The sequence below is a fragment of the Hippocampus guttulatus genome, chromosome 12, assembly GCF_054856545.1.
Source record: "Hippocampus guttulatus isolate MCC_2025c chromosome 12, RoL_Hgut_1.0, whole genome shotgun sequence".
NCBI classification, from domain to species: Eukaryota; Metazoa; Chordata; class Actinopteri; order Syngnathiformes; family Syngnathidae; genus Hippocampus; species Hippocampus guttulatus.
This window is the reverse complement of record NC_141272.1, coordinates 7,880,750-7,908,206: the sequence shown is the minus strand read 5'-3', so window position 1 is coordinate 7,908,206 and position 27,457 is coordinate 7,880,750. Positions and strand designations below refer to the sequence as shown.

Here is a 27,457-nt window from a genome sequence, read left to right as displayed (position 1 = left end):
GTTGTAGTGTTCGTGTATGGGCATATAAAAGAAGATGAATAATAAGAATGCGCATACAATACAAATAAATGCTCTGCTGCTTGATGATCTTTACTCATTCCATGTGCCGTACGGGATACGAACTTCCTCTACCTGCTTGGCACGGGGGCTTGGATCGGTGTAATAAGATTTTGAGCGTTTGCTCATTATTTGTGCGTCTTATTTTGAGACATAAGTTCAATCACGGCATCCCGTAGCGCGGATTGGCGGAGCATGAGCACATTTGCTTGCAGTTTGTCAGCGCATCTCAGTCAGCGGACGGATGGGAGGAGAGGGGCGAGTAGGAGAGATGTGTTACTGGAGTAAGCAGGGGAGGGAGAAAGGGGTGGACAAGCGGGGTGGTTAAGAAGAAATGAACGCACAGCCAAAAAATTTCCCCGCTGCCGTAAACCAAACGCTCTCGACTCTGGATGACAGCGACATGATGGTTAGCGTCATCGTATAGCGAGCATCACTAATCAAAGTATCCGAACCATCCACAGCGAAGACGGAGGAGGGAGGGAAAAACTATGAACGAGCATGATTTCTGCTAAGAAAACTCCGGAGAAGAGTCGCTATCCTGTCCACTATCTGGTGTGGCACAACAAGCACCGGCAGCTGGAAAAAGATCTGACAGTCAACGAGGAGGTGAGAGCCGGAGGACAGCCCTTTTTAAACACACATTTCATATTCTGTACATGGGCCCGATTCTGTTATTTGTGGCGTCTGTTGGGGCGTGTTTTGTGCACGCGCTGGAGCCAGTGGAGAATTATAACGTGGTGCTGGTGGAATCGCGCAGCACTTCATTTACCTGCTCAATAATTGGAGATAGTGGGCACTTGTTAACGATATTCTTCGCTTAATTGTGCTCTGTTTTTGTATATTTTCTTCTGCTCACCGGGGGGGGGGGGGGGGGGGGGTGGACGTGCATTACGTGCATTGAGTAGTAAAACCTAAAAAATTAGATGATGTAGCATGTGACAGTACAGTTGGGGGAGGAAATGTCCAATATTGTAGGTTTCCAGAGAATACAATTGTAATTATTTAAAAAAAACATTTTTCACTTAGGCGGCCCGGTAGTCCAGTGGTTAGCACGTCAGCTTCACAGTGCAGAGGTACTGGGTTCGATTCCAGCTCCGGCCTCCCTGTGTGGAGTTTGCATGTTCTCCCCGGGCCTGCGTGGGTTTTCTCCGGGTGCTCCGGTTTCCTCCCACATTCCAAAAACATGCATGGCAGGCTGATTGGACGCTCTAAATTGTCCCTAGGTGTGAGTGTGGGCGTGGATGGTTGTTCGTCCCTGCGATTGGCTGGCAACTGATTCAGGGTGTCCCCCCTACTGCCAGAAGACGGCTGGGATAGGCTCCAGCACCCCCCGCGACCCTAGTGAGGATCAAGTGGTTCCTCTTTAAAATGGACCACTTAAGTTCGGCCGAAATAAAAAGACGATGCATTTGCGTGTCAGTGATTTGCATTGAGTACAGTTTCTTTTTTGAAACAAATGTACTAACACTCGATGTCATTATATAAGAGATGCTTTGCAGGATAGGTTTTGAGTGCATGCATCAGTCTCAAGGTACCACACTTCTACACACTTTCCTACACGTTGCGTAAACTACGAACATGCACAAAACATATACTGCGAGCCTTCTATTTGAAGCACAAACTACTTTGTAAAGTACCCCAAATAATCCCCATGTCAAATTGCAGTTATTGTGGCTGATCAGCAAAAAAAAAAAAAATAATCCTATGCTTTAGACACACCATCCAGTCACAACACAAGCACAATTAATGTATAAAATAAATCTGCAAAATCACATTAACAGATATTCCTAATATGACCTCAGTTAATTACATGAGAGAGTCAGTTATCAGAAACATCATCACCAACAATGTTACATGACTCATCTGCAGTTGGTTCAGACAAGTCAACTTTACAGTCATGTCCGAATTCACTTGTTCATATTTATGCATCTCTTTTCTTTTTCACTTATTCTGTTCAAATTCGTGGTGATCTGGAGCTTTTTTCCCTGCTGACTGTGGGCGGAAGGCAGACTGGAGCCAGAATTGGTCATTAGTCAATCACAAAGGATATATCGAGAAACATCCATTCACACAATCTTCGTCTACAAATTCAAAATCGCATTCAAAATCTCTGGATTATAAAGAGTAAATGAGAAAGACAAAATAAAAGAGAAACAAGGTTAGATTGTGGCTAGGCACATACTTGAAGTGGTAGCTAATACAGTCGGTACTCAGCAGAATGAAATGGCTAAATCCATCTTTTAAAACGGACTTTTGTGTTGTGAAAAAGGGCTCTTCATTTGTGTATATTGCTATTTGTCAATTACAGAATTGCTCTAACTGCTAAGATATCCAAAGACGTTCAACCTTGCGCAGTGAGTGGTGGTTTTCAAAATGTAGGCTCAATCACTGGTGGAGAATTAACATACTGTACGTTCATGTTAGCAAAGACAAGAGAGGGAAGCAATAGTTATGCGGAAGTCACTTTTATTGTAATGAGACCCAACCCGAAATAACCGTCTAAAAAGCAGAATTTGAAGGTGACATGAACCTTCAAATTCAAGAACATGACTGTAAATCAGTGACGGTTGGTAAGTTTTGGACCTGGGCCTGCAGTGGGTATTGAGTGACCTAATCCAATTCTTAATAACGTCATTACATCACAAAATTATGTACAAGACCCCCCCGCCCCACACACACACACTGCAGAGTGGACGATTCAGGGACGATTGTCGGTATAGTTTCCTGATCTTTCCATAGGTACTAAAATATCCATCCATTTTCCGAACCGCTTAATCCTCACCAGGGTCACGGGGGGTGCTGGAGCCTATCCCAGCCGTCTTCGGGCAGTAGGCGGGGGACACCCTGAATCGGTTGCCAGCCAATCGCAGGGCACACAGAGACAAACAACCATCCACGCTCACATTCACACCTCGGGACAATTTTTAGAGAGTTCAATCAGCCTGCCATGCATGTTTTTGGAATGTGGGAGGAAACCGGAGTACCCGGAGAAAACCCACGCAGGCCCGGGGAGAACATGCAAACTCCACACAGGGAGGCCGGAGCTGGAATTGAACCCGGTACCTCTGCACTGTGAAGTCGACGTGCTAACCACTGGACTACCGGGTCGCCCGGTACTAAAATATTGGGTCCAATATTATGTCAAAAACACCAGAACGATAGTAGTGAAAATAGGACACACACACACACTCACACTCACGCATTCTATGTTCCTTTATCATTAACTTCAGAAAAATACTCTCAGGTTGTAAACCTTAGCAGTCATCGTGCTTTGTCAGATGTCAGATGAGAGCAAGTTGTGATGACGCAGGAAGACAGGTAGCAAAGCAGAGCAAACACTTCCCCTTCGTTCTTCCTTTCTTCTTGTTCCTCTGTTCACATGTAATCTATAAATATCCCTTTTTAAACAAAGGTAAGAGTTTCTTGTTTAAAACTGAGCTATCTATTGAGTGTCGCCACTTTTGGAAGAAGCAGTACAGTTCACATAGGCACAGTTTGGACCAGTCGATTCGACACCCTTTTTTTTCGCACCCGTTCTTAAAACGGGTGCGGAGCGGACTACTGAGTATTGTAGCAAATAGAGATATGATAGTAGAGCATCGTAGAAGAAGGAGGGCAGTGTGTAGCTTTGCCAGTAAATTCAGCAAATCAAAGCGCTCGTATTTGTCAAAACTAGTTGAGCTGCACAGTTCAGAAAGATGTGACTGATAAGTGACCAAGAGAAACCAATAAAGGACATAATTATATCTGCCTTTATGTGTTGTTTAAAAGCCAAGTTGGCACGAGCAGTAAAAATTTGACCGAGGTGACGGTCAGTTTGTGGACCAGATTTTGCCCCGATGCCCCGCAAATAGCAGGGTTCCAATTTACATACCGTTTTTTTTTCTAATAATCGTTCAATTTTGTAGGGTTGGTAACAACATTCTTCTCTTTGGGGTGTAGAATATAGAAGACATTTACACATTACAGGGACTTTACTTGATTACAAATTGTGTATTAAATTCACATTTTTTAAAAAAAGGAACATCAATGGCAAAAAGAAAATAGGCACGCAAAAGAGATATCAAAATCGTTCCTCTTGCATGACAGGGTAAATAGAAATCATTTCCATGACGGGGAATACAGAAATCATTTCCAATTATATCACGATCTTTGTCCAACTGAGCAGTGTGGGAAACTGCAATATATAAAACAGATTTGTACGTATTTTATATCTACTACTTTTAAATCAAGACAGGCCCCTTGTTGAATTTATTTCCACTCCGTACTGGAATACTATATCTGATCAAACTTTCACTTATTTACAATAATCAGACACATGCAAGCATATTACATTATTCATGTGCCAAATCGCTGCTTTGACGGGCTTTAGCTGAAAACAAAAAGGGGGGAATGTTATCCACAACAGAGCGTTGGTGAGGAGTACCAAGGTGATATGAGAGTGGTCCAAGTTGAAGGATGTGCTGCGGAGAGAAAAAAAAAAATCTCAGAGATGAATCTTCAGCTGTGCTCTCCTGTGTAAATAACCAAGTTGGCAGAAGCAGTGGAAAAGTAAAAACGGGCAACAGTTAAAGAATGAAAGAGAGGAGGTACAAATATGGTGATGGGGGAGAGGGCTGGCTTGATTTGGAGCAGAGTCTGTCTGGCTCAGAAAGCACAAAAAAGACTGATGGGTTATCTCAAGACAAAGTCGGGAATTGACCCTATGATCTCATCAAGCTCTTTCCATTGCAGTTTTTCATCCAGCTCTCTTTTGTCATTGTCACTGTGCTGCAGTATAATTCAATTCAGCTCGCCATGGAATGGTACGGAACATTAAACTGCCTCGTATTTCCACGGTGAGATGTGTAGATGGAATCATATTAGCAACGTAATTAGCATGACATCACGGCACAAGCCCTTTACACATGGCCCAGCTTTTTCTCCACCTTTTTACCAGCTCGCTGTACTGTGCAGGTACTGATGTATGATGGGCTGTTTTATCAATCCTCTATCTACCGTTTTCTCACAATGACGTTACAACTTTGCTCTGTAATAGATATGGTATCGTGCTAAACTGAAGCAAAAGGCTACCTAATGCAAGCAGTGCACACGATACAACCCGCGAGGTGTTAATGGTTAATCAGCACGAGATTTATCAGCTGACCTAAGGGAAAAGAGCCATTAATTATTGCTCACAGGTTGTCTGTGACCGGCCTCTCCTCTCCTCTTCTCCGTCTACTACCATCCTTCTTCCCCTATTGATTAACCCCACCCTCAGCCCTCTTACTTTCCTTGGTGTAATGAAACCCAAATTCCTAAATGCAGCGGAGAGAAGCCGCAAAGAGAAGCCAGTATGGTTGGGGGTCAGATTTAGTTCAGTTGCAGAAAGCTTTTCACAGAAGAAGACAATACAAGCTCAGGATTGAGAGTAAATGATAAAAGCAAATGCAAATGAGAATTGATTGGTGGAAGAAAGCAATCTTCGCAAGGGATGGAAGTTGTAGCAAGATGTAGTGGATTAAAAAGCTGCAAATGAAAGTCTAGACACGAGACATATGCCTCGTGTGGGATAAAGCCTTTTTTTACTGCATCAGTGACCTTATGAATATATACAACCTCTCTTCTGATGCTTTTCGTTCCATTTGTTTGTGTGACCTTTGGTTTTATGAACTGTTTTATCAATGCTTTTTGTTGATTTACAGAGTTTCTGTTTCTGACCAACTCCTGAGGTTGACACAGGAGAGCCATATTCTGGTTGTTGAAACAGTTCATTTCCACCCTTTTGCTGCATAGCAGAAAGGATGGGCTGTCCTGATCCACTTTTGTTCATTGCTGTTCAGTTGTTTTTTGGCCCATGATGAAAAAAAAATGTGTAAAAGACACATTAAAATAAACGGTTGTAAGAAAAAAAGTCAATGCTAACAACGCACCCCGACCGGTATATGTTTTTATTTTAACTACTGGTACGTGTTAAGATGAACTTGAAAACAACACACAAACAAAACAGTCAGTAACCTCGCTGCCTTCATCTTTTTATACATGAAGAGTAACGCCTTATTCACACTGCCTCATCTTCAACATTTCATCATTTTTAGAGCTCTCCAAAAAAAGACATGCTCAGAGGAAAAATTGGGTGTTTGCTCGAAAATAGATGCAGAAGTAATATTTTTAAACATTTTGAAGACCTAAGTTAAGCGCTTGGAACTGTTCCTCAGCATCCCATGATAAATTCTTGAGCAACTGGGGGAATATATTGCACGCCTATTGAACTGAAACATTCTACAAGGAACGTGGACGGCAGGGCAGTTTGTACCTAGCCATGACATCAATTAATCTCGCGATTAGATCAGTATTTAGCTAGCTGGCTAACTAGGCTAGCTAGCTAGCTAGATAGAGAAACAATATTTGGAGTCGTGTTGTGGTGTAGAACTACAGGCTCAAAATATCGGAAAAAAACGTCCAGTAAGATCCTGTATCGTTCTACACTTAATCTATATCAATAAAAACATTTTAAATTAATATGTGTAACTCCCAGTGAGTCAAATAGACACTGGTGTGAGGGCATGGCAAGAAAGGAGTGGTGCTAGTGTGTGGATCTCTCACGTTTTGTGCGAGTGTGCAACTTTAGATAAGCATCAGTGAAACTCTCTCTGCCTTCTGTGGAGATTAGGAGTGACGGGGACTAAAATGCAGTGAAAATCGGAACACAAAACATTCTGAAATGTAGGTCAGCGGTTGCACTCTTAAGTTTCAGTATGTTTTGCTCTTCTGTCCAGCACTTCAATTCACATCCCGCAATGCAAGTAAATTTCAGCTGCGACGTTTTGTCAATTTATTCTGTGAGTTATCGTCCCTCGTTTGCTGCACTCATTCGACTGTCTGAGTCGGTGACATGAATCGGTGTTTCATGGCAGTCTAGCATCTGTGTCGGGGAAAGTAAAAGATCTCTCTGTCAGCACTCACTTCCACAATGTCGGCCATGCGCAAACATTTGGGGAAAATTACCTGTTGGGTATGTATGCACATTTTTAAATGTGAGACTATGTGTGTGTGTGTGTGTGTGTGCACGTGCGTGTGGCTTTTGAATGAAAGATTGATGCTGGCCTAAGTACCTGCCAAGCTGCATCGGGCCACGAACACAGTGAGTGAGGAAAGGGGGATGTGAGTCGGTGTGAGAGAAGGAGCAGATGCCGTAGCTAGAAATGCATATCAATAATGCAGTCTTTGAGCTCACCACTGAGATGGTGGGGGTGAAGGAAAATGGACGATAGGAGGGAGGTATTACTTGGACAGAATTTGACTGTAAAGTATAGTTAAGAAATCACTCAAAAGAAGAAAGAAGATAGTGCAGCGTCAACTCATCAACCGCCCTGTGAACATGACTCTTATGAGTTGCTAAAGTTTCACGTTATGTTTTGAAGCAAACGATATGTCATCCACAAATCGCTCGTTCTGCCGCAATGCTTAAAATGTACAATACGTTTTGAAGTATAGCAGCGGAAAATAAACACATCCCATCCCGTTTTTTTTCCCCCCATGTAATTTCTGCAGGTCGGTTATGTAATACTGGGTGGACATTAGCACTTAGGCACCCTTAAGTGGTGCTCTTGTCATAGAAGTGTTAATGTGTTTATGTGTGTGAAAAAATGTCTCAGTCTGTCCGTCATATTGTGGCAAGCTGCAGATGTTAACTGCAGTGCACTGCACAATGAAACGATAGCAGCTTATTAAAAGACCTAAAAAAGTGATATCGCCAATGAGCAGAACACAGATGGGTGTTCCTCTCCCACCTTGCCGACCTTACGGTCTAAACTGAGATTTTACACGATGAACACAGTACAACAAATTGTGTCTCAGGGCAATGTTGTGCTGCTCTCTCTGTATTCCCATAACGTGTGACAAATTGATTAAGCTGCAGGATTCTACAACATTGTGTAGTTTTGCTCTTGAATGTGCTGATAAAAACTGAGCAAAGATTTGGGGTACCAAAGCATACCCTTTAAATATGGAATGACGGTGATCCCGTCCACCTTTCAAAAGCATAATAATGAGCACCGGGTTACTATCCCACATGTTTGCTCATACCATCAGTAGAGTTTGGTGTGTTCAAAATCTTTCCCACAGCACTTGAACTTTTACCGTACTAAGTTTACTGTAAGTCATGCATACAGTAATGATTGAGAATGGAATGAGGTGCTGGTCAAAAGTCTATTCAGGACCTATTAAATAATCCCTTATTCAGGTTAATGTGTTAGAACCCAGTTAGACATTCTCATAACTTTTAGGGGTCATTTTTTAGGAAGCAAAGCAAGGTTGGGTGAGTTTAATGTGACATCATCAAACACCAAAGGAGAAGAGATATTATGAGCCTGAAGGTTCATTTCAACTGGTTGGTTTCCTTGCACAGACCCGGCTTGTCAGTATATGCCATGATGATAAAAACTTGCTTCATAATAAACCACATGTGTCAAACTCAAGGCCCGGGGGCCAGATGTGGCCCACCACATCATTTTATGTGGCCCGCAAAAGCAAATCAAGCATGTCAAATTCCATAATGCTTGCTAAGGTCTGAACCAAAACTTCAAATTGTCATATGTAATCCACAATAACAGTCATTATTCTTGACTTCTGATTTTAAAACTAGTTATTCATCAATTTGTTGTGCACTGTGCATGTAATATGCAGAGGTGATTAAACATGTATATGGTTTCCCAAATTCATAATGTCCCTCCAAAGCAAACTGTAACTTCAATGTGGCCCGTGACAAAAATGACTTTGACACTCCTGTAGTAGACGGTGACACTAATGTTGCAGCAGTTTCCAGTTCATGACAGAATTTGGCCTCTGTGATTATTTGTGAATATCTTAACTTTCATCTGCATCCTGCTCATATCCAACTCAAATAATTTTGCCTACCGAATGAAACGTAAAAAAATGTGGGAAAAATTATACCGGTATATATTAAATATAAATAAACGTTATTGATCCATGTATGTATGGCCTGCTCTCCGTCAAGTGTGCCACCTCAGCTAAAAATAAGAATGTGGTTATTTGAGACATCAAAGAGCTGACATGTTCTCAAACAATGTTTCAAGCCTAAATATATCTCATTTCCATTTGATATTGGGAATCATTCTTCCTGAGAACAACAAAAAATTCCTCCCTCCGCCTTTCTTTTTGAGTCGCTGTATGAGCAAGCAATAGTAACAGTAACAAAACGGACCACTTCTGTTTAGTAGATGTTTTTCAAAGTGACTCAATGTCCTCATTTCTGAGGACATATGTTGTTTAATTGTCACACACCACTATTTCATCCTGCTGGAAAATGTACATTTTTATTTTAAAGTTCGGGTAGAAGGCTCAGGGAAAACAGACCTGAGGCCATCCATCCATCCATCCATTTTAAAAAGGAGATTTTGAAGGAGACAAATAGAAGATAAATAAAGCATCTATGTTTTACTGTCTATCTTTATTCTTGTCAGCTTTGTTCTACGTAAAACATGCTTTTGGTTGGAACATTCAAACGCATTTGTAAGTACGTTCGAATGTCCTCGCAAATACATTCGAACGTACTCCCAAGTATATTCATATGTAAGTATGTTCAAATGTATTTGATATTCAAAAACGTTTTACTCCACATTCGCCGTTCCACAATTCCATGCACGTACCGTTCCGACATACTCGTTCACAAAATAACTTGTCTAGAGGGTCCTTGCGCAATGACCATTTCCATTTTGAATGGTATAATTTCAAAACCTTGCTATAAATATCCAGCTGCATTGTTAAACAATGGAAAGTGCAATTTGGACTGTAAAATGCTTCCTTTGACATTCATGCAGCTCAGCCATATGCTGTCCGCAGTGTCCTTAGAGACGCGACGGACGACAAGGAATGAGGCTTAATTTGCATACTGCACTCTGGTTGCACAGCACACGCAAGCAAACTGTCTCGCTCCTCCTGCATTGCAACGACTCATCTGCTGCCTATCCCCCAGCCGACATCGGCACCCGAGGGAATCTCTGTTGTTGTTCTCTTCTTCAGCTCACTTCTCAGCCTCCTTCATCCTCCCTCTCGCTGCATGCTCTACTTTTCAGCTCTACACTCATCCCATTCTATGTTTCCCATCACTCGCAGCAGCATGTCATCCGCATTTTCTCCTTCCAGTTTTTCCCGTCTATCTCTGACCGTGTCTCTATGGTGGTCGTTTTATTTATATATATATATATATATATATGTATGTATATATAGTTTTTTTTCCCTTGATAGAATAATTAGAATCAGTAGAAAACATTTGCGTGGATGTATACTTTACTTATATGTTTTTTCATCCGTTTTTTTTGTCTTTCGTTGTCAATATAGATTTTTGAAAGATCTGCTAAATATAGCAACTCAGCTTTGAGATTTTCAGCCTCGTTGTGCCTTTGTAAGTTGCACAAATGATGCAAAAAGGAATTGAGTTTTACAAAATAAAATCTTATGGTGAATTTTGAACGGTTCCAAGAAAATGAACTGGAAAAGTAGGAGGGGAACCAGAGGTTTGAGGTAAAACAGCCCCAAATTACGGAAGACACTGCAGAAGTGCAGCAGCCATCGTCATTAGAGTCTGTAGACAGATCAATTAGCACCCGTCACCAGCTCCCTCTCCACCTCTCTGCTGTCAACTTCTTGTTGATGTTTCTATTTATATTTACATCCTCTCCCAGCTCCGGAGAGGCACACTATTATGCATTTATTCCAGATATATTCTACGATCTGATGTCACATTACTTTAATTTCTCTCTGTACTGTATTTGTTCCCATCTCTTTTTTTTTTCTTCCCTCAGACTGATTTAGAGTCTGTGGATCCCCGGGGTCGAACTCCTCTCCACCTGGCTGTCACACTGGGCCATCTGGACTGTGCCAGAGTTCTGCTGCAGCATGGAGCTGATGTCAGCAAAGAGAACCGCAACGGCTGGACTGGTGAGTGGCTTTTGTATTTCTTTTTCATTGAAGTACATTTGACATAACGTCCATGATATGTTAGATTTAGCATATGGATGTTTGCTGTACGAGTGTCTTCACGTTGGTATGTGTGGTATAAACCACTTTGAAATGAGGCCTTCATTGTCCATCATTAGTTCACAAAAATATGTCTATGATCTGTGGTTGTCAGCGATCGGTTTATTCAAACAAAGTAAGGAGGATCGTCTCTGTTGATTCTCTTGGGCAGGGATGTTTTACGTCTGTTCTGCTCCCGTCTGAGAACAAGACTTGGTTGTTATTTTTCAGGTTGTAAAGTGGTATGGATTTAAAACTCTGCTCAACGACTTGATGCAAATGTGTGTCACCGCTGACTCACACTTTACTCAATCAGCTATCGTTAGCGTACATTATGTAAATTTGACGCATCACCTTGTGATGAACTGACATGTGGTTCTCAAGGGAGACACTTAGAGTTCAATTTGGAATAAAACCTCCAGCTCTAGTCGCTAAGAAACACGATTGTCTTGTTATAGCTTTCTTTCGGTATCAAGCAAGCTGTAAGATTAGTAATGAAGTGGCTACCTGATGAATGGGTTCAAAAATGCGCCTATTCGTCATGCTAAATTTTTCTTCGACCCACTTCAGAATCTGCCCGCCGCCTTAAATTGCTCCCGCACATCAATTTTAGATGAGGCCCGAGTGATTGGCTCTTATTTGTCACTACTTCTCTCGCTATCTCTCAGTTCTTCAGGAGGCAGTCAGTACTAGAGATCCAGAGCTTGTGCGCCTTGTGCTGCGTTACCGTGACTACCAGAGGACCGCCAAGAGACTGGCGGGCATCCCCGTACTGCTGGAACGACTGCGCCAAGTGAGTTTTCACACAAAACGCATGCAAAAAAAAACCTCCAAAACAAAACAACTCAACAATTGCACATCAAAAGAGGCTTTGAAGCAGTGATGCTATCATTTGAATAAGAGATGAGTTTTTATTTTACATCCTTATTTTCAGATGGAATATTCCTAGCTTTCTTTAAAACCCACGGATAAATTACTAGTCTAAAGGGACAAACTGCAAAATGCGCCGCTGCTTATTCATCTGACATGCTTTCCTATTTTGACTTGATTTTCATGTTTTGCGGTCTTTGCCCTCCTTGTTATTGACACCATCAGTGCAGTACATAAATTGACTGCTAATGTCGCCCGATTGAATTTGTATTAACTAGGTATCTTCTTACTACAAAAAAGCAAAAGGGAGAAATGTTTTATTGTGTATTTATATGCACAGTGGCCACAAGAAACACTCTAAAATATAATCTATATTTTAATATAGATTATATTTATAAAAACATAATTTTGAAACATACAGGGAAGGTTAACCTACAAAAAAAAAAACCCTGCAACTAAACCACCTAACATAAACAGTGTTAAATCCAACAGAAATTATGAGGATATTGACTGGTAGAAGTTGAGAAATTTGCCACATATCAAAACCATTTTCGAAGTGGGTACCGTATTGTTAGAGGTATAGTAAAGCATTTTTTCAGTGTCAGATATACATTCCAGTTAAGCCTTAGAGTGGGCTTATTTTGGGGTTAGAAAAAAAAGGAATTGTAGTGTCAGAGGACATCTTAGCTTTTTCATAATGACCAAAATATTTAATAAAGAATTTGATTTGACCGTTCTGATGCACATTTGGCTGGCTTTATATCTTTCAGTCATGCCATCAGATTACTTGTTTCTATACTTGGGGGGGGGGGGGGCCTACCGCCATATACAGTACATCCGCGTGGTGCACGCGAACCCCTGACACGCATACAACGTGCAGTCAAGCACACCCTTGCAAATGTCACAAACATCAGGCAGCGTTCCTCCTCCGCTGCGCTCACCCACATCCTTTCTCCTCCATCATGTGCTATTATATACCCACGCGCACATAATACACAAGCAGTGCTCCGTGCCAGTCACAACACCTTTTGGCAGGCATCCATCACGCTCCATCTTTTCCTGCCCGTTGGGTTAATGGCCATCTGTAAATAAAGCCGTTACCTCACCAGCTCTCTTTATCAATGGCTTTCTGCTGCTTTGTTTTCACTAATGGTTGCATTGTGTTGTCTGTGCAGGCCCAGGACTTCTATGTGGAGATGAAATGGGAGTTTACCAGCTGGGGTCGGTACTATGCGTTTCATTTTTGAGGGGGCACAGACTATCTATCTAGCTATCTATCTATCGTCCATCTGCATTATCTATACCGTCCATTTATACTCTCTATCTCAGATCTCTATCTAATCTGTCTGTCTAATCAATTTGTATTTGTCCTCAGTGCCCCTGGTGTCTCGTATCTGCCCCAGCGACACCTGCAGGGTTTGGAAGAGTGGTCAGTGTCTCCGCGTCGACACCACTCTGACCGGATTTGAGCAGATGACATGGCAAAGAGGAAATCGGAGCTTCATTTTCAGGGGACAAGGTCGAAATGTTCAGTTATATTTGCACATGCATGAACCTAGAATCTAAAAAGAAAAATCACTCCCAATGTCAGAATGACATTGCACTTGAGCCGGTATGGCAATTTATAAACTAAGCTGATATTTCCACACATAAATTCGCATAAGGTTTCTCAAGAACATTTTGATAATTCTCAATCACGGGATGCAAATGCGAAATGAAACAAATGCCACAAGCGTGACTGTGTCTTTCCTTGGTGATGCCGTCTCCTTCCCCAGCACCCTTCTTTGGAATTACTTCACAAATCCTTGTGCTCATTCTTCTTCCCTGGCTCCATAGTTCTCATTTTATATTTATATTTGTTCATCTTACATCTTGAATAATTTTTCATCGTACTTTTCACCGGGCTCATCTTGGACTCTGCAAAATATTCTCCCACTGTGTTTGTCTCCTTTTCCTCTGCTCATGTGAGCCTATATTAACATTTTCCCTGTTCAAATCAATCACGCACACACAATTTGTACGTTTGGAGATATTTTGTCATCTTTTTGGATGCTTAAGATGCCCTAACTTTCCTCTACACCCCTAACTTTCTCATCTCACATCCCAGACTCCAACGCAGAGGTGATCGAGGTCGACCACGACAGGCAGCTGGTGTTCTGTGAGACCTTGTGCGTCTCATCTCTGGCGGCGCTTTCACCTGGCCGAGGGAAAGGCGGCGCCTGCAGCAGTACAGCTGCTGGTTTGGGCCTATTGGGGGGAGTGCAGCCCAGTGACGAGCAGGTGGCGGCGCGACTGTCTGCCGCTGTGGTGACCACTCAGCTGGACACGCGCAACATTGCCTTTGAGAGGTCAGATATAATGGATGCCACATGTCTCAGATACTCTACAGTAGACTAGAGACACTCACATTTAGACTTGGCCCACTTGATACATAGTCTGGATTGTGGGCAAACATTCAGCATACACATCAGACAAAAAAGACCTCACAGATTCGAACTCAAAACATTCTTGCTCTGATGGGCACTGGCTAAGGAGTTATCAGTAGGATATCGTATTTTATATAAGGTGCACCTAAAAGCATTCAATTTTCTCAAAAGCCGACAACGCGCCTTATAACCCGATGCGCCTAATATATGGATCAATATTCAGATTTCTTGGACAAAGTATATTCAATGCCGTGTAAAGCGATTCGCTACAACTGCAGTGGTTGTGAAATCTCAAGATAAATAACACTGTATTGTATTGTATTACCCCTGGCATGGCTCCATCTAGTGGATGCATAATGCAACCGCAGCCACTATCATAACTTCTATTCTATGCGCCTTATAATGTGGTGCGCCCTATATATGAAAACAGTTTTAAAATAGGCCATTCACTGAAGGTGCACCTTACACTCCGGAGCGCCTTATAGTGCGGAAAATACGATATATAATATTAATAATACATACAGACACACAAATCTTTTTTCCTACCCCCATTTCCCCAACATTCCTCGCGACCGACTTGGGATCGATCCGCGGGCCACCGGTCGTTGTTGACTGGTCGGGCACCCCTGCTTTATATGTTTGACACCACAAACTCACCGCTATTGCTTATGTTATACATCCTGACATCCCCGCAGCAGCACTGTGACAGGGTGAAAGCGGTCATGCATGATTGATGTCCATTTTTTTAACATCCTCCTCTCACCCGCCTCTTCTATGTCGCCCAGTGGGCAGTTTGATACTGACCGAGCTTGATGAGTCTCCGTGCTTCCACCTGCAAAGAAAATCTGAGGTTAAATCAAGAATCAGCTTTAAACCTACCTGAATATTACATTAGGTAATAATAAAGAAGATTGGGATTGAGCATCTTTGCCATTGCACTCACCTCCTGCGTATATTCTCAGATCAAATCGGATGTTGTATTAGTGCTCGAATTAGTGCTAATGTAGCGATAATACTGACGGGTTTAACATTTCACACATGCTGCGCATTTGTTGACTCAGTGTTCGTAGCATATGTTTGTATTCATCCCAGTGCCTTAAAGGACACTTGCACCTCAGAAATGTGAAAAATTCCTCACTGCTTCTTTTTGGGAACTTTCATCCATCCATCCATTTTCCAATCCGCTTTATTCTCACAAGGGTTGGGGTGGGGGGGGGGGCTGGAGCCGATCCCAGCTGTCTCCGGGCAGTAGCCGGGGTACACCCAGAACTGGTTGCCAGCCAATTGCAGGGCACACATAGAAAAACAACCATTCAAACTCACAATCACACCTCGGGAGAATTTTGAGTGTTGTTTTTGGAATGTGGGAGGAAACCGGAGTACCCGGAGAAAGCCCACGCAGGCATGGGGAGAACATGCAGACTCCACAGGCGGATGTGCGAACCCGTCGACCATTGTGCCACTCTGATATAGGGAACAATTAGACCTAATTATATACAACAAAAGTAAATTGGAAACCTAAACATACACAGGATATGAAGATATGAACTCGGCAAGCTCTGCCTCAAACCTTCAAATAAGGAAAGAAAGAAAGCGTGTGAAGCCATTTCTAATGAAAAAGACGAGTTAATAAATTAAACCTATCTTCCTAATCCCCTCTGGACACTGAAGTAATTTATTACAGCGCACTTGACTTTCCCTGTCTTTAAGCGTAATGCTTCATGGCACTGATTTCTTTACACAACTGTGACCACTTGCACACGGGCAGAATAAAAAGTTTCAAGAGAGAGCGAGAAGACTGATAGCGACGTGGAGGTAAGTTTGTGAGGTGAAAGTAAGCTTTTCGTCAAGTGTGTAGCTCAAAGTGTCAACGTTGCAGTTTGCTTGTCATTGTGCTCCCTTTCTATATGCAAATTAATTATTTAGAATGCATGTGAGCAAGCCAAACTGTGAAGTCCCCGCACAGGGGTTGCATATCTTTAGTCTCGTCGGCCATGAACAGAAAGCATAGCAACAGTCTCCTTTTTCAAGACTTGACGATATTGTGAATCCCTACCTACTCATAATTCACGATTGACAAAAAAATAAAAATAAAAAACTCACCTATTTGCAGCTTTTGTGCTCTTTCTATTTCGCTTCAAATTGACAAAAGATGCTGACAAAGCACTATTTACCGGGAAAGTACTAATTGGTATCAAGGAAGTTTGTTGGAGTGACACCGTAATATCTCGACTGACAGAACAACATCTTGCATGTCAGGAAAGAGCTACCTTTAGCCTGGGTTGTTAGTGGAAATTATATTACGTCTTTATGGAACGTATATGTGCACTTCCGGTGCGTTTTTTTTTAGAAATCATTTGTACGCCATTCAATGCTTCTGTTTTAATTTCTGAGCACTGCTGGGACAAATTTGACCATCACACGATGATGTATTGCCACACACAATTTTTGTAATGCAGTTTACATTGCTGCATTATTGAACTTTTTGTATTTTGTTGGTGAGTAAATCACTACTGTCCAATAAAATCATACACTCTATCTCCATAATAATTTTGATGTTCATTTCTGTCGATTCCTTTCTGTCTGCGATCGACTGGCTCTTACCCGAGATCAGCCGAGACAAGCTCTGGCACACCCACGACTCTAATGATGATAATCGATATAGAAAATGGATTTGTTTTTGTTTTACATTACACTCTAGGGAAGCCCTGGAGTAAAACCCAAATAAATTAAGACAAATGTTCCATGCCCATATTTAAATGAGATCCTCTTGTCACAGCGCACCAAATATTTGATGTTCTTTTAGTATTTAGCGGGATTAGGACCTTGTAAATTGAGCAGCACTATGCTGTATTAAAATGAGCACCAATTTAGGGACACGAAAAGAAAAATAACCCCCTTCCCTTTATTTTAGTGCCACTTTCTTTCATAAAAAGATGAGACGTTCAAGACCTGAAGTTATTTCCCAACTGTAATACCTCAACAAATCTCATTGCATTGAGCAGTATATTTGTGGACCAAATAAGGAAAAAAAAAAACATTGACAGTACATATTTTCCAGAGCTTGTATATTGATGCCAAGTTTGTTGATTGCAGGAACAAGACAGGCATTCTGGGCTGGAGGAGCGAGAAGACAGAGACGGTGAACGGATATGAAGCCAAGGTAGGGAGAGCCACTGACAGCCCATTGAGTCTCTCACGCTGTCCAGGCAAAACACACAGTTGATGTTTCCTGCGATGACTCGTCAACAAGTGTGCTTTCCAGAACAATTCCAATTTGACACTACGATTGCTTTCTTTTTGCCTATGATGCTTGATTTTATCACCAGAATGCTCGTCGGCATCATTGTCTCCATCTTAACTCTTTCATGCACCCTGTGACCTGATAACATGACACGCTGTCTACTGTAGTGACCGCTGTCCCTGAAAGGGTTCATGGCCTCCAACAAAACGGAGAGGAAAAAGATGTTTCTATTGCGGTTTAGACGAACAATATAGATACCTGTTATGCAGCGAAACAGCAGGCCAGGTGAAAAAAAGAATAAAAAGGCAATTCAGCCAGGATCCAGGAAGGAGATTTTCCAGTTCTCTTTATTTTCAGGAGTAACAGTCGACCAGTTTTGAGCAGACCACATGTAGCACTGCTCTCCAAGTTGTCCGGCGCGCAGTGACTTCCTCATTCCTCTTATAAAGGGAGTTCATTGAGCTTCAGGCCAATCAGGTGCAAGCAACAATTGGCCCTTCCCAGGTGGTTGCAATTACCTCATCTGAAATAATTAGCATTCTACAAAGTGCATTAAGTACAACAGTTTTGGATGGAAAGAAATGTGCACTTTTCTTCCATCCAAAATCCACAAAAAAAACTGAATTTTTAAGATATGTCTTTCGTCATCATGACAATACCCCAGACTGCATCTGTTTGCTCAAGCGTCACGAGGGATTGATCGGAGACATGCGTCGCATATCGAGGACCATCAATCACCAACTGCTTTAAAAGCTATTCGGACAGGGCTCAGCAGTAATTGCTATTTTCTTCGTCACTGATGAAAACTTCGGAGCAAAGATGGATCCACTCAGTTGAGCTACTTTGCTCGCGGCTGTTGTTTGACATATTTGACTTTCCGCTCGTGAAGCGTAGCCTGACGATGCAACTTGATGAACCTTATAGTGTGATGGGCTGAATTGTTGTCGTGTATTGCTGTGGGGTTAATGTTTTGTACATCTTTATTGTAGCAATAAAAACGAGTTCTTATTCAGCATGGCGCCAAGCAGCCGTTTGCTACTTTATTGTTTGCTCATCACCATCATTTTCATCTTTTCTTCCATTTTTAGGTGTATGCTGCGTCAAATGTAGAGCTTATCACCAGGACCAGAACGGACCACCTGTCAGACCAGAACAAGAACAAGATTAAAGGTTCCTAATAATGTATCAGCCGATATGTTGCCACAATGGTTATTCTCATAGTTTGGTCATTTTCATTTTATTTTTTATTATTATTATTTTTAAAGCTTTTAGAGCAGGTTTGTGAGTTTTATGTTTTGGAAATACTTAGTTTTATTTTTATTTACAGTATGTATCGGTATTTATGTATGTATGTATTTATTTATTTATTTATTTTTAATATGCTGATCAGATGCAAGACTGAGAAAAAAAAGGTCAATTAGTACTGCGTAATAAAGCAAAGTAACTTACAATTTCAGAAGGTTGAAGCATGCAAAGTACATTTAAAAACAAACTGCAAGACCCCCACTTGCAGATGATGTGAAGTGGACCGGGGCGATCACAGATCACCGCTATGATCTGGGCACCTGGAGATCGCCTTTCACCTCAATCATTCTGGTCTGTGTTTGTTTTTAGCTTCTCTAGGGGTTTGTCTACTTTCTGTCACCAAAATGTCAGGTGTGCCGGAGATGTGTTTAAAGAAAAAGATCTTCGGTCTGCCAGAACACCCAGCACTCATTAATTGTCTTGGATGTTTGTGTGTGAGCAGGTGGGAAGACTCCCCTGCAGAACTTCCTCGGGATTGCAGAGCAACACATGGGCACAAACAACGGGGTGAGTCGCGGCATCTTGAGTTCGTTCACATTGCTTGTAAAGAGCATGTTTTTATTGCTGGCAAGGCATGCTTAAAAAAAAACCAAACATTCGCTGTAGGATTGAATAGGGTTGAATCTAATTATAAAATTATGCTTGAATATACTGCAGGCTCTATCCTTCACATTTTGCAGTATCTGCAGTTCTTTTATCCGTGATTTAGTCGAATTGAACAACTGTAAAAAGTGGAACAGCTGATTTGAGGTTTTGAAGCAAAGTCTCCTTTCTGATTATATTTCTTTGTATGTTTCTTTTACTGTACTGTATAATGTGTTGGCGCTGTAGGCCCTAGTGACCCAGATGTCCGCTCCAGCAGCGACCAACCCCGCTGCGCTGAGCGCTGAGGAATACTTCAACCCCAGCTCTTCTCCCACGCTGAGGGACATCGGCCACCCGTGCCAACTCACCACCAAGACCCAGAGGTGAGCCAGCCGACAGAGAAGCAGCCATGCATACATTGATGTGGCCCTGCAAACCCGGCCACCAAGTTGCCGTCAAGCTGACAAAACTACAAATACATATCTGTTGGTGCTTTCTGACATTGAAGCCTTGATTTGATTTATGAGGCTGCATCGGCCATATTGTTTTCTTCTGAGCTATCATGGACATGCGCCCCCAAATAAGACCACTGGTGACATTCATTATTATTCAGCCATCCGTCTTCGCCCTCATTAGAGTTGCAGGTGATCTGGAGCGAATCCCATCTAACTTTGGACTGGTCGCCAGCCAATAGCAGGGCACTTGAAGAGTAGACAACATTCAATGCCATCTCCACATTCAGAATCAGTGTTGGACCATTTTCACTTGAGGATCATTCATGTCATATGTTGATAAATCCGAACTTGACATCGAGCAGAAAGTCGAATTTGAGGAAATGTCTTCAAAATTCCTTTGGCGCACTCATAAGGCGAAATTGAAACATGGCTTCATCACAGCAGATGGATCTTGTGCTTGTTGTAGAGAACAAATGCATTTTTTTTCATTCCATTCTTCTTTGAATTGCTGAATTGGACTTTCCTCCTTTCTTCGAGCAGCGAGCTTGGAACATATCATTTTCATGCAATCGAGGCTCCTGCAACGTGTGAAGTGTCGGTGAAAGTTACAAAAACTGCACTCGCAGCAGTGAACTCAGTGACCCAGTAACAAACTGTGTACTGTTGGAGACATGTCCTGGCATACACGTGCTGACCCAACCAAAACACAAGTGAAGGAAAGCGATGGGGTTGGAACAATTCCAAGTGCAACTATAGCGTACCTTCTTAATTTATACATTAATAATAAAAATCCTTCTATTTTGAGGAAGGATGGATATTATCCATCCGCTTATCCTCACATGGGTCGCTGGAGTGCTGGAGCCCATCCCTGCTGACAGTAGGCAGGGGACAACCCTGAAGCGGTTGCCAGCCAATCGCTGGGCACACAGAGACAAAGAACCATTCACACTGACACATCTCGAGGGACAATTTCAAGTGTTTTTGCATATTTTGGGAATGTGGGAGAAAACCAGAGTACCCGGAGAAAACCCACGCAGGCACGTGGAGAACATGCAAACTCGGCACCGGAAGGCCGGAGCCGGAATCGAACCCTGCACGTCTGCGCCGTGAGGCCGAGGTGCTAACCAGTTGAGTGCCACACCACCGCATTAATAATACAGCTGTACAGTGTCTGAATCATACCTAATTGCTTCAAGCTGAGCCATCGTTTGAACTTTCAAATGACATTTTCAAAATCACAGATGGTGCTGGAGTGTGTAATAAATAATTGCTACTGCCATATGCCCAGCACGGTGATTGGGCGATTAGCTTGTCTGAGCTGTTGTGAGCCCCACTGCATTGTGCATGTGAGGTTGGGCGGCACACCAGGCGGTACATTGAAATATTTTTTCCTTCACTTCTGTTTTTGGTTGGGTAAACGCGTGTATACCGCGACTCGTCTCCTTTAATGGAAAAGTCTTGCTTAAAAATGGATTTTGAAGTATTTCCGAGACCAAATCAATTTCTCCTCCTCGGTTAGCTATTGTGGAATTAAAATGATGAAAGTTAGCCTATTCATGTATGGAGATTAGGTGTTGAACCAATGAACCGATCAATGGGTCAACTTTTCCATTGCAAAATGAGTCATAGCTTGTGCTTGACTAATTGCCACTCGCGTGTTTTGGACACAGAGACACACTTGGAGAATGAGTGAGTGCTTGCGCAGCAATGTTCGATTTATGTCTTTATCTTTTTGATAGTGTCGTGCACAGCACGGCGAGAATAGCTTCAACGACATCACTGATTCATGTCGACTCAACTAGCATTAAAGTAGCGTTGACGACAACAATTCTGAAGTCGTTCGATCCGTAGTGCAGATCAATACAGCCGCGTTTCGCTCGTCGAATTTGGCTCGTCATATTTTTTTGCACTCGCCGACCGATCAGAGGAAGTAAAAATGCGGATGTCGTTGGAGGCCAGTGAGCTGGCCCTGTCAGGTGAGTTTGAAGTCAAATTGATTGGAAAAAAAAAAAAGTTTCATCGTCGAAATAGTGTCACGATTGCGTGGTGGTGGAGGACCCCAAAAAGCAGGCAGGAAGGAGGAGCAGGGTGAACTAGACAAATTGAATGAACAAAATATTGAGGGAACTAAATCCAAAACAAAGTCATGAAAACAAAAAGAATCCAAAGTAACAAATAAAAACAATGGCTGAAGCAAAAACAAAACAAAACAACTAACAGTAACAGAAACAGCAACAGAAACCATGACAGAAACAATGACACAACGTCGAATGATCGTGCCGGGAGTCCTTTTAAACAAACAGCTAATGACGCAACGACCAACAGGTGTGCAGCTGCAGGCGGAGCCCTACAGTGCTACCTGTTGGTCACAAACAGAACCATGACAAATAGTTGACGTTACGTCGGCAAGCGCTGCTGATTTTGAAGGCCCTGTGCCCATTCACTTGACATTGACACTGAGCCTGAAATCACAACTTACTGGAAAAATTATTCATGATTAAATATTAGAATTTAGGTTGCAAATTTAGAATTTAGGTTTAGCCGTCCACTGCTAAACTGATAGCTGTGATAAAAGCACACCATGTTTTTAAAAGGGAGCTCATCACAAGCTAGCAGTATCCAGGCACTGCGTGTTTGTCACCGCAATGGCCTCTTTTGTCATGTTTGGCATTCAGCTCACTGTTCATCGCGGCGTAATTCAAGGCGACAGTACATGATGATGAGGAAATCTGTAAGGCCGCTCTCAATGCCACGCTCATTCACGGATCCATTTTCAACTTGGGCATCGATCGACCAAACAGATTCTCTGATCAATATCTATCGAAAGTAATAATCAGGATTCAGGATGTAAAAGACGCAAATGAGGTCCTTAAGTGTTGACCGAGCTGAAAGATAAGTCATGTTAATTCTCAGTCTCTTTTCTCCAGATTCAAAGCCAAGCTGTGGCTGTGCGAGTCCCATCCTCTTTCGTTGGCAGATCAAGTGGCGCCTATCATCGACCTCATGGCCATTTCCAATGCCCTGTTTGCCAAGCTGCGTGACTTCATCATGCTGCGTTTGCCGCCCGGCTTTCCCGTCAAGATCGGTGAGTGCCGAGGAAGCCGAGCGGGAAAAAAACAGAAGGTTGTTGGAACAAAAATGAAAAGGTGGAATATTCGACACAGATGGGAGGAAGCAGTCGTAGAAAAGTGAAGAGGGAGCGAAGGAACGAGAAATGCTCATTTGAAAAAGGATGAAAATGCATCAAATGTCATTTCTTTGCCCCCGCCCCCGACAGAGATCCCTCTCTATCACATCCTGAACGCCAGGATTACCTTCAGCAACTTGAACGGCTGCGAGGAGGGGGCAAGCGCGCGCCCTGACAACGAAGCCGCGGTGGAAGGGAGCGGACAAAGGTATAACCTGAGGACGGACACCCCCTCGCCTGGCAGCGACTCCTCGAGTGTGTCCAGCTCCAGCTCCACCAGTGAGAACATTCACACGCTCACTCACTCCCTCACTCACTCACACATTGGAAGAATGGTGAGACAAGCGTTTTAGACTTTTAGTCCAGAAAAAAAAAAAGAATATTTAAATGAGGCGTGATGGAATCACCAGGTGGATTCAGAAAACAAAATGTTCAAGTTCATTCTGGCTGGGTGAGTGAGCTGTAATTGTTCTTCGGAAATTCTGAAATATTCGACTTTGGCTGTGAGAGGGCCACTAGAAGGCTTTCGAGACACGATGAGCATAGCATTAAACGTCAGTTTTGATTGCCCGGATGTCATTTCTAGAGTTTTCTGTCTGAAAATGTGTCACTTAGTCGGATGGAAAATCATTTGGCTGAGTCTTGCGAGGGGGAGGGTGGGGGGGGGGGTTGAAGGTAAAAGGACCTGCCTGACTTTCTTACATTCACCAATTTGTCCTCTTTCCAAACAGGGTTATCGCTTCCTTCCCTTTCCTGCTCTCCCGCTCGAGTGTAATCCCATCAATGTCCGATACCTTCCCATCTTTTGCCCTTTCGCCTTCCCTGCATATGTGCAGTGTCATGTCGAGCCGGCGAGATCCCCCCCTGTGTTTTTGAGCCCCCGCCTGGATACACCATGCTTGGAGGCAAACAGAGAGACAGCATGAGGGAAGAGGAGGATGACCTGCTGCAGTTCGCCATTCAACAGAGCCTGCTGGAGGCCGGCTCGGAATACGATCAGGTGTGACCGCGGAGCTCCTCGGAGAGTCTTTATAAAGGCACTCCCCGCTTCCCTCAATGACCTCGAAAAACCTTGTCACCCTTTGTCTTTCATGGAAGCTTTAAGAAAGATTTGTTACTGTCAATTGGCTGTGCAAGTTAAAGAACGACCGCATTGGCCCGAATATAAAACGGCCCTGATTATAAGACGACCCCCTCTTTTTCAAGACTCAAGTTTGAAAAAAGACTTTTTGAACACCAAATTAATTTTTATACAGAAAATAATTACAGTACATCTGAAAAAAAATGATTATAACAATATATTTGAGAGAAAAAAAGCATATTATTTTGCTTCATTCAAATCTAAAGTGCAATCATATTCGTAAATGAATGGCTTCTGGTTTTTGAAATGTAAATGACATCATAACTTCTCCTCAGCTGCCAGTTAACCTGGTCTATCTTCGACCCACTTTTCTCCAGATTGTCGCTACGTTTCTCCATTTTCTGATATGTCTTCTATTATTTTCTTCTCTTTTCTTTCTTACCGCTATTTTTTATTTTTCTTCTTCGTGCTACCCGGTATTTTTATTTTTATTCTTCATGACGGGTTCACTTTGGCCTGGGGAGTCAAATTCAGCATTTGCTTAATTGATATCTGGCGCCATCTAGCGTCGTGAATGGGTATAATGTCTAGACCCCGAATATAAGACGACCGCCACTTTTTCAGTCTTATTTCAATGCAAAAAACACAGTCTTATATTCGGGCCAATACGGTACATTCAAAGCAAGGCCAGCATCAGAATAAGAACAATCAAATAGGAAGAAGAAGACGTTGCTCCGATTCTCCAAACATCAGGCGCCGTATTTGTGTATTGGTTCAATGAAAAACACACAAGCACATTTTTTCCGGATTGTAAATGGCGATCATACTCGGGACGCTCTGATGTGAAGGGCAGACTGTCAAATGCTCAGATGCCGTGACTTTGATGCTTGCTGAACTAACACACCCTGCGATCCTGTAAGATTCACCGACACGGCGATATGATGATGCTTTGGCCGTTTTTCACGTACTTGAATGTTTTCTGCTCCATTTCTCTTGCGTACAGGATCACATTAGCTGCTAAGCTCGGTGGGATAAACTTTTGACTGTCTGCCATTATTTTGGCCTTGGGGGAGGGTTGGCGGATTCTTTTTGGAATTGCATCAAAACATGAATATGAGCAAAGAGCTCACGTTGCTGGAAAATAAAATGCAGGGGTACAGTTTGACTTTCTGGAGCCTACCCCAGCTGGCACTGGGCGAGAGGCAAGCCACACCCTTGGACGGATCGCCAGCCAATCATGGAGGAGATGTAGACAACCAACCATTGCCAGCAGTTTTTAAGTGGTCCACAACTGGTCAACAATTTTAAAGGTGTCTAGTTGCTGACTCCCTGTCATTTGTTTCTAGGTGACCATTTGGGAGGCACTGACCAATAGCAAGCCTGGAACACACCCCCTCTCTTGTGATCCAAGTCGCCTGGAGAGGTCAGCCTTAAGTTCCATCAATAAACACGCATTGGTCCACAGACCCAAGTGCACTTATCAGGGGAAATCAAATCAAATACGCAAGGCTTGTATTTTATGAAACTCGATGGCAGGAAAAAAAAAACCTCAAACCTTTCACAGTAAAGAACTATGCATCCTTCTCCCTGTACCAACATTGTCTCCGACTTCCTGTCACTGCTGTGCGCTATTGTTGCTTTTCGTAACTCTTTTCATCTTTCCTTCCAACCCCGACTCACATCCTGTATTTTTCTCGTTGCGCACTCCTGTCTAACGCGCACGCGTGTGTTTGGAGAGCGAGTGGGGGGGGGAGAGATGACAGTTTCCTGCTTTCACAGTCTACAGATGTTGACTTTGCCTTGTTATCTTTTCTCTGGCCGTCTTCCTTGTTTGGAGAGTGCCGGATGGACACGCACAACTTCCTCTTCTCCTTCTCACTTCACACGCTTGCCCCAGTTCTCATTCTCCCACAGACAGAAAACTCAAATCAACATTTGTATTCATGCCCGCCCCCACCTCCCAAAAAAAATTCTTCTACCAGTGACTAGACATCGTCTCTTGTCTCGCCCTGCCCAGGATCCCCCAAACAAAGCCTCGCTCCCCTTCCAGCCGCTCCTCAACCCCCTCCAAGAAGCTGCAGTCGAGCAGCTGCAGCTACAACCGGCAGCTGCGCATCGCCATGGAGATGTCGGCTCGGGAGCAAGAGGAAGCTGAGCTGCGGCGACGGAAGGAAGAGGGAGAGCTGCTGCACATCATCCAGCTGTCGCTTATGGAGAAGTGAACCGGCCAATGGGTCAGTGAGGTGGTTCAAACGATGTAAGCACAAAAAAAAAAAAATTAAGAAAAAAAATATGACTGTTGTGCTTTCACAGCCATCCATGACTCAGCTTTCTTGCAAAGCCATAGGATGATGATGCTGATGTCAAGATAATTGACACCAGTATTTCCTCTCCGCGTGGCACTTCTTCCCCAGTGCCAGTTTACAAATTACGATGGTACCCAAAACCTGTTTGGACAAAGGTCTCAATCAGCTGGTGGAAGTGAACGTTGAACCCTTTGTCCCATAATACTGTTATGATAATGGAGAAAAAAAAAGTTGCTGAGTTGTAGTTAGGTACTTGTGTTTTTACTTGCACAAAATCCAAATGTACTGTATTTACACTGTGGCTGGAATTAAGATGTTTGAGGTGACAAGCTGGGGCACAAACTAAACCGCAGGAGCACAGGTATGATTTTTCCGATGACATTCAGTGTACTGCAATCTGATGTGAGCCAGTACAGGAGTTGTATCAAACATTCCGATTTTACTTTGAATCAGTCGTGCCGTTTTGATATCCGTTAGTTTGACACAATTTTATCACGTACAAGTTTGCGACCGAAAAATCAAGGACTTTATTTTTTTCAGTGTGTAACTGCTGAATGGCTTGTATCGTGTCTCTCGCCCATAATTAGCGAAATGGGCTAATGGATAATGGATTATTAATTTTTTTTTGTAAAGACAGAATGTTGGATGGAACTCTTATATTGGATCTCAGATGTATCCACGACCTCCCATCTCCGAAATGCTAATGAAATGCTTTTCAATGTCAATAATAACGGAAACGACAGAACTACAGCTTTGATACAGATGCATACATTTGAAGTACTTTCTCACCAATAGCAGCACAACTTGAGGAGATTCATCCTGCTCCTTTTTAATTCATTCACGAGTATTCCTAGTTTTTTTTATCACTTCAAATGTTTTTATGGGTATGCTAATCAAATAAAAGAACATCATTTCTTAA

The 27,457-nt window shown here is 42.7% G+C and overlaps 1 protein-coding gene across 1 annotated transcript; it reads left to right on the top strand.

Moving 5' to 3' along the window:
- Window positions 1-344: 344 nt before the first annotated feature.
- On the top strand, window positions 345-27,457 carry ankrd13b (ankyrin repeat domain 13B). Its single transcript, XM_086125025.1, has 15 exons — window positions 345-666; window positions 10,866-11,001; window positions 11,748-11,872; window positions 13,125-13,170; window positions 13,325-13,468; window positions 14,057-14,297; window positions 17,472-17,538; window positions 18,708-18,789; window positions 19,367-19,431; window positions 19,756-19,892; window positions 22,892-23,049; window positions 23,242-23,430; window positions 23,988-24,151; window positions 25,579-25,655; window positions 26,250-27,457. The coding sequence occupies exons 1-15, from the start codon at window positions 559-561 to the stop codon at window positions 26,452-26,454; spliced, it is 1,944 nt and encodes a 647-aa protein (XP_085981151.1). The 5' UTR covers window positions 345-558; the 3' UTR covers window positions 26,455-27,457.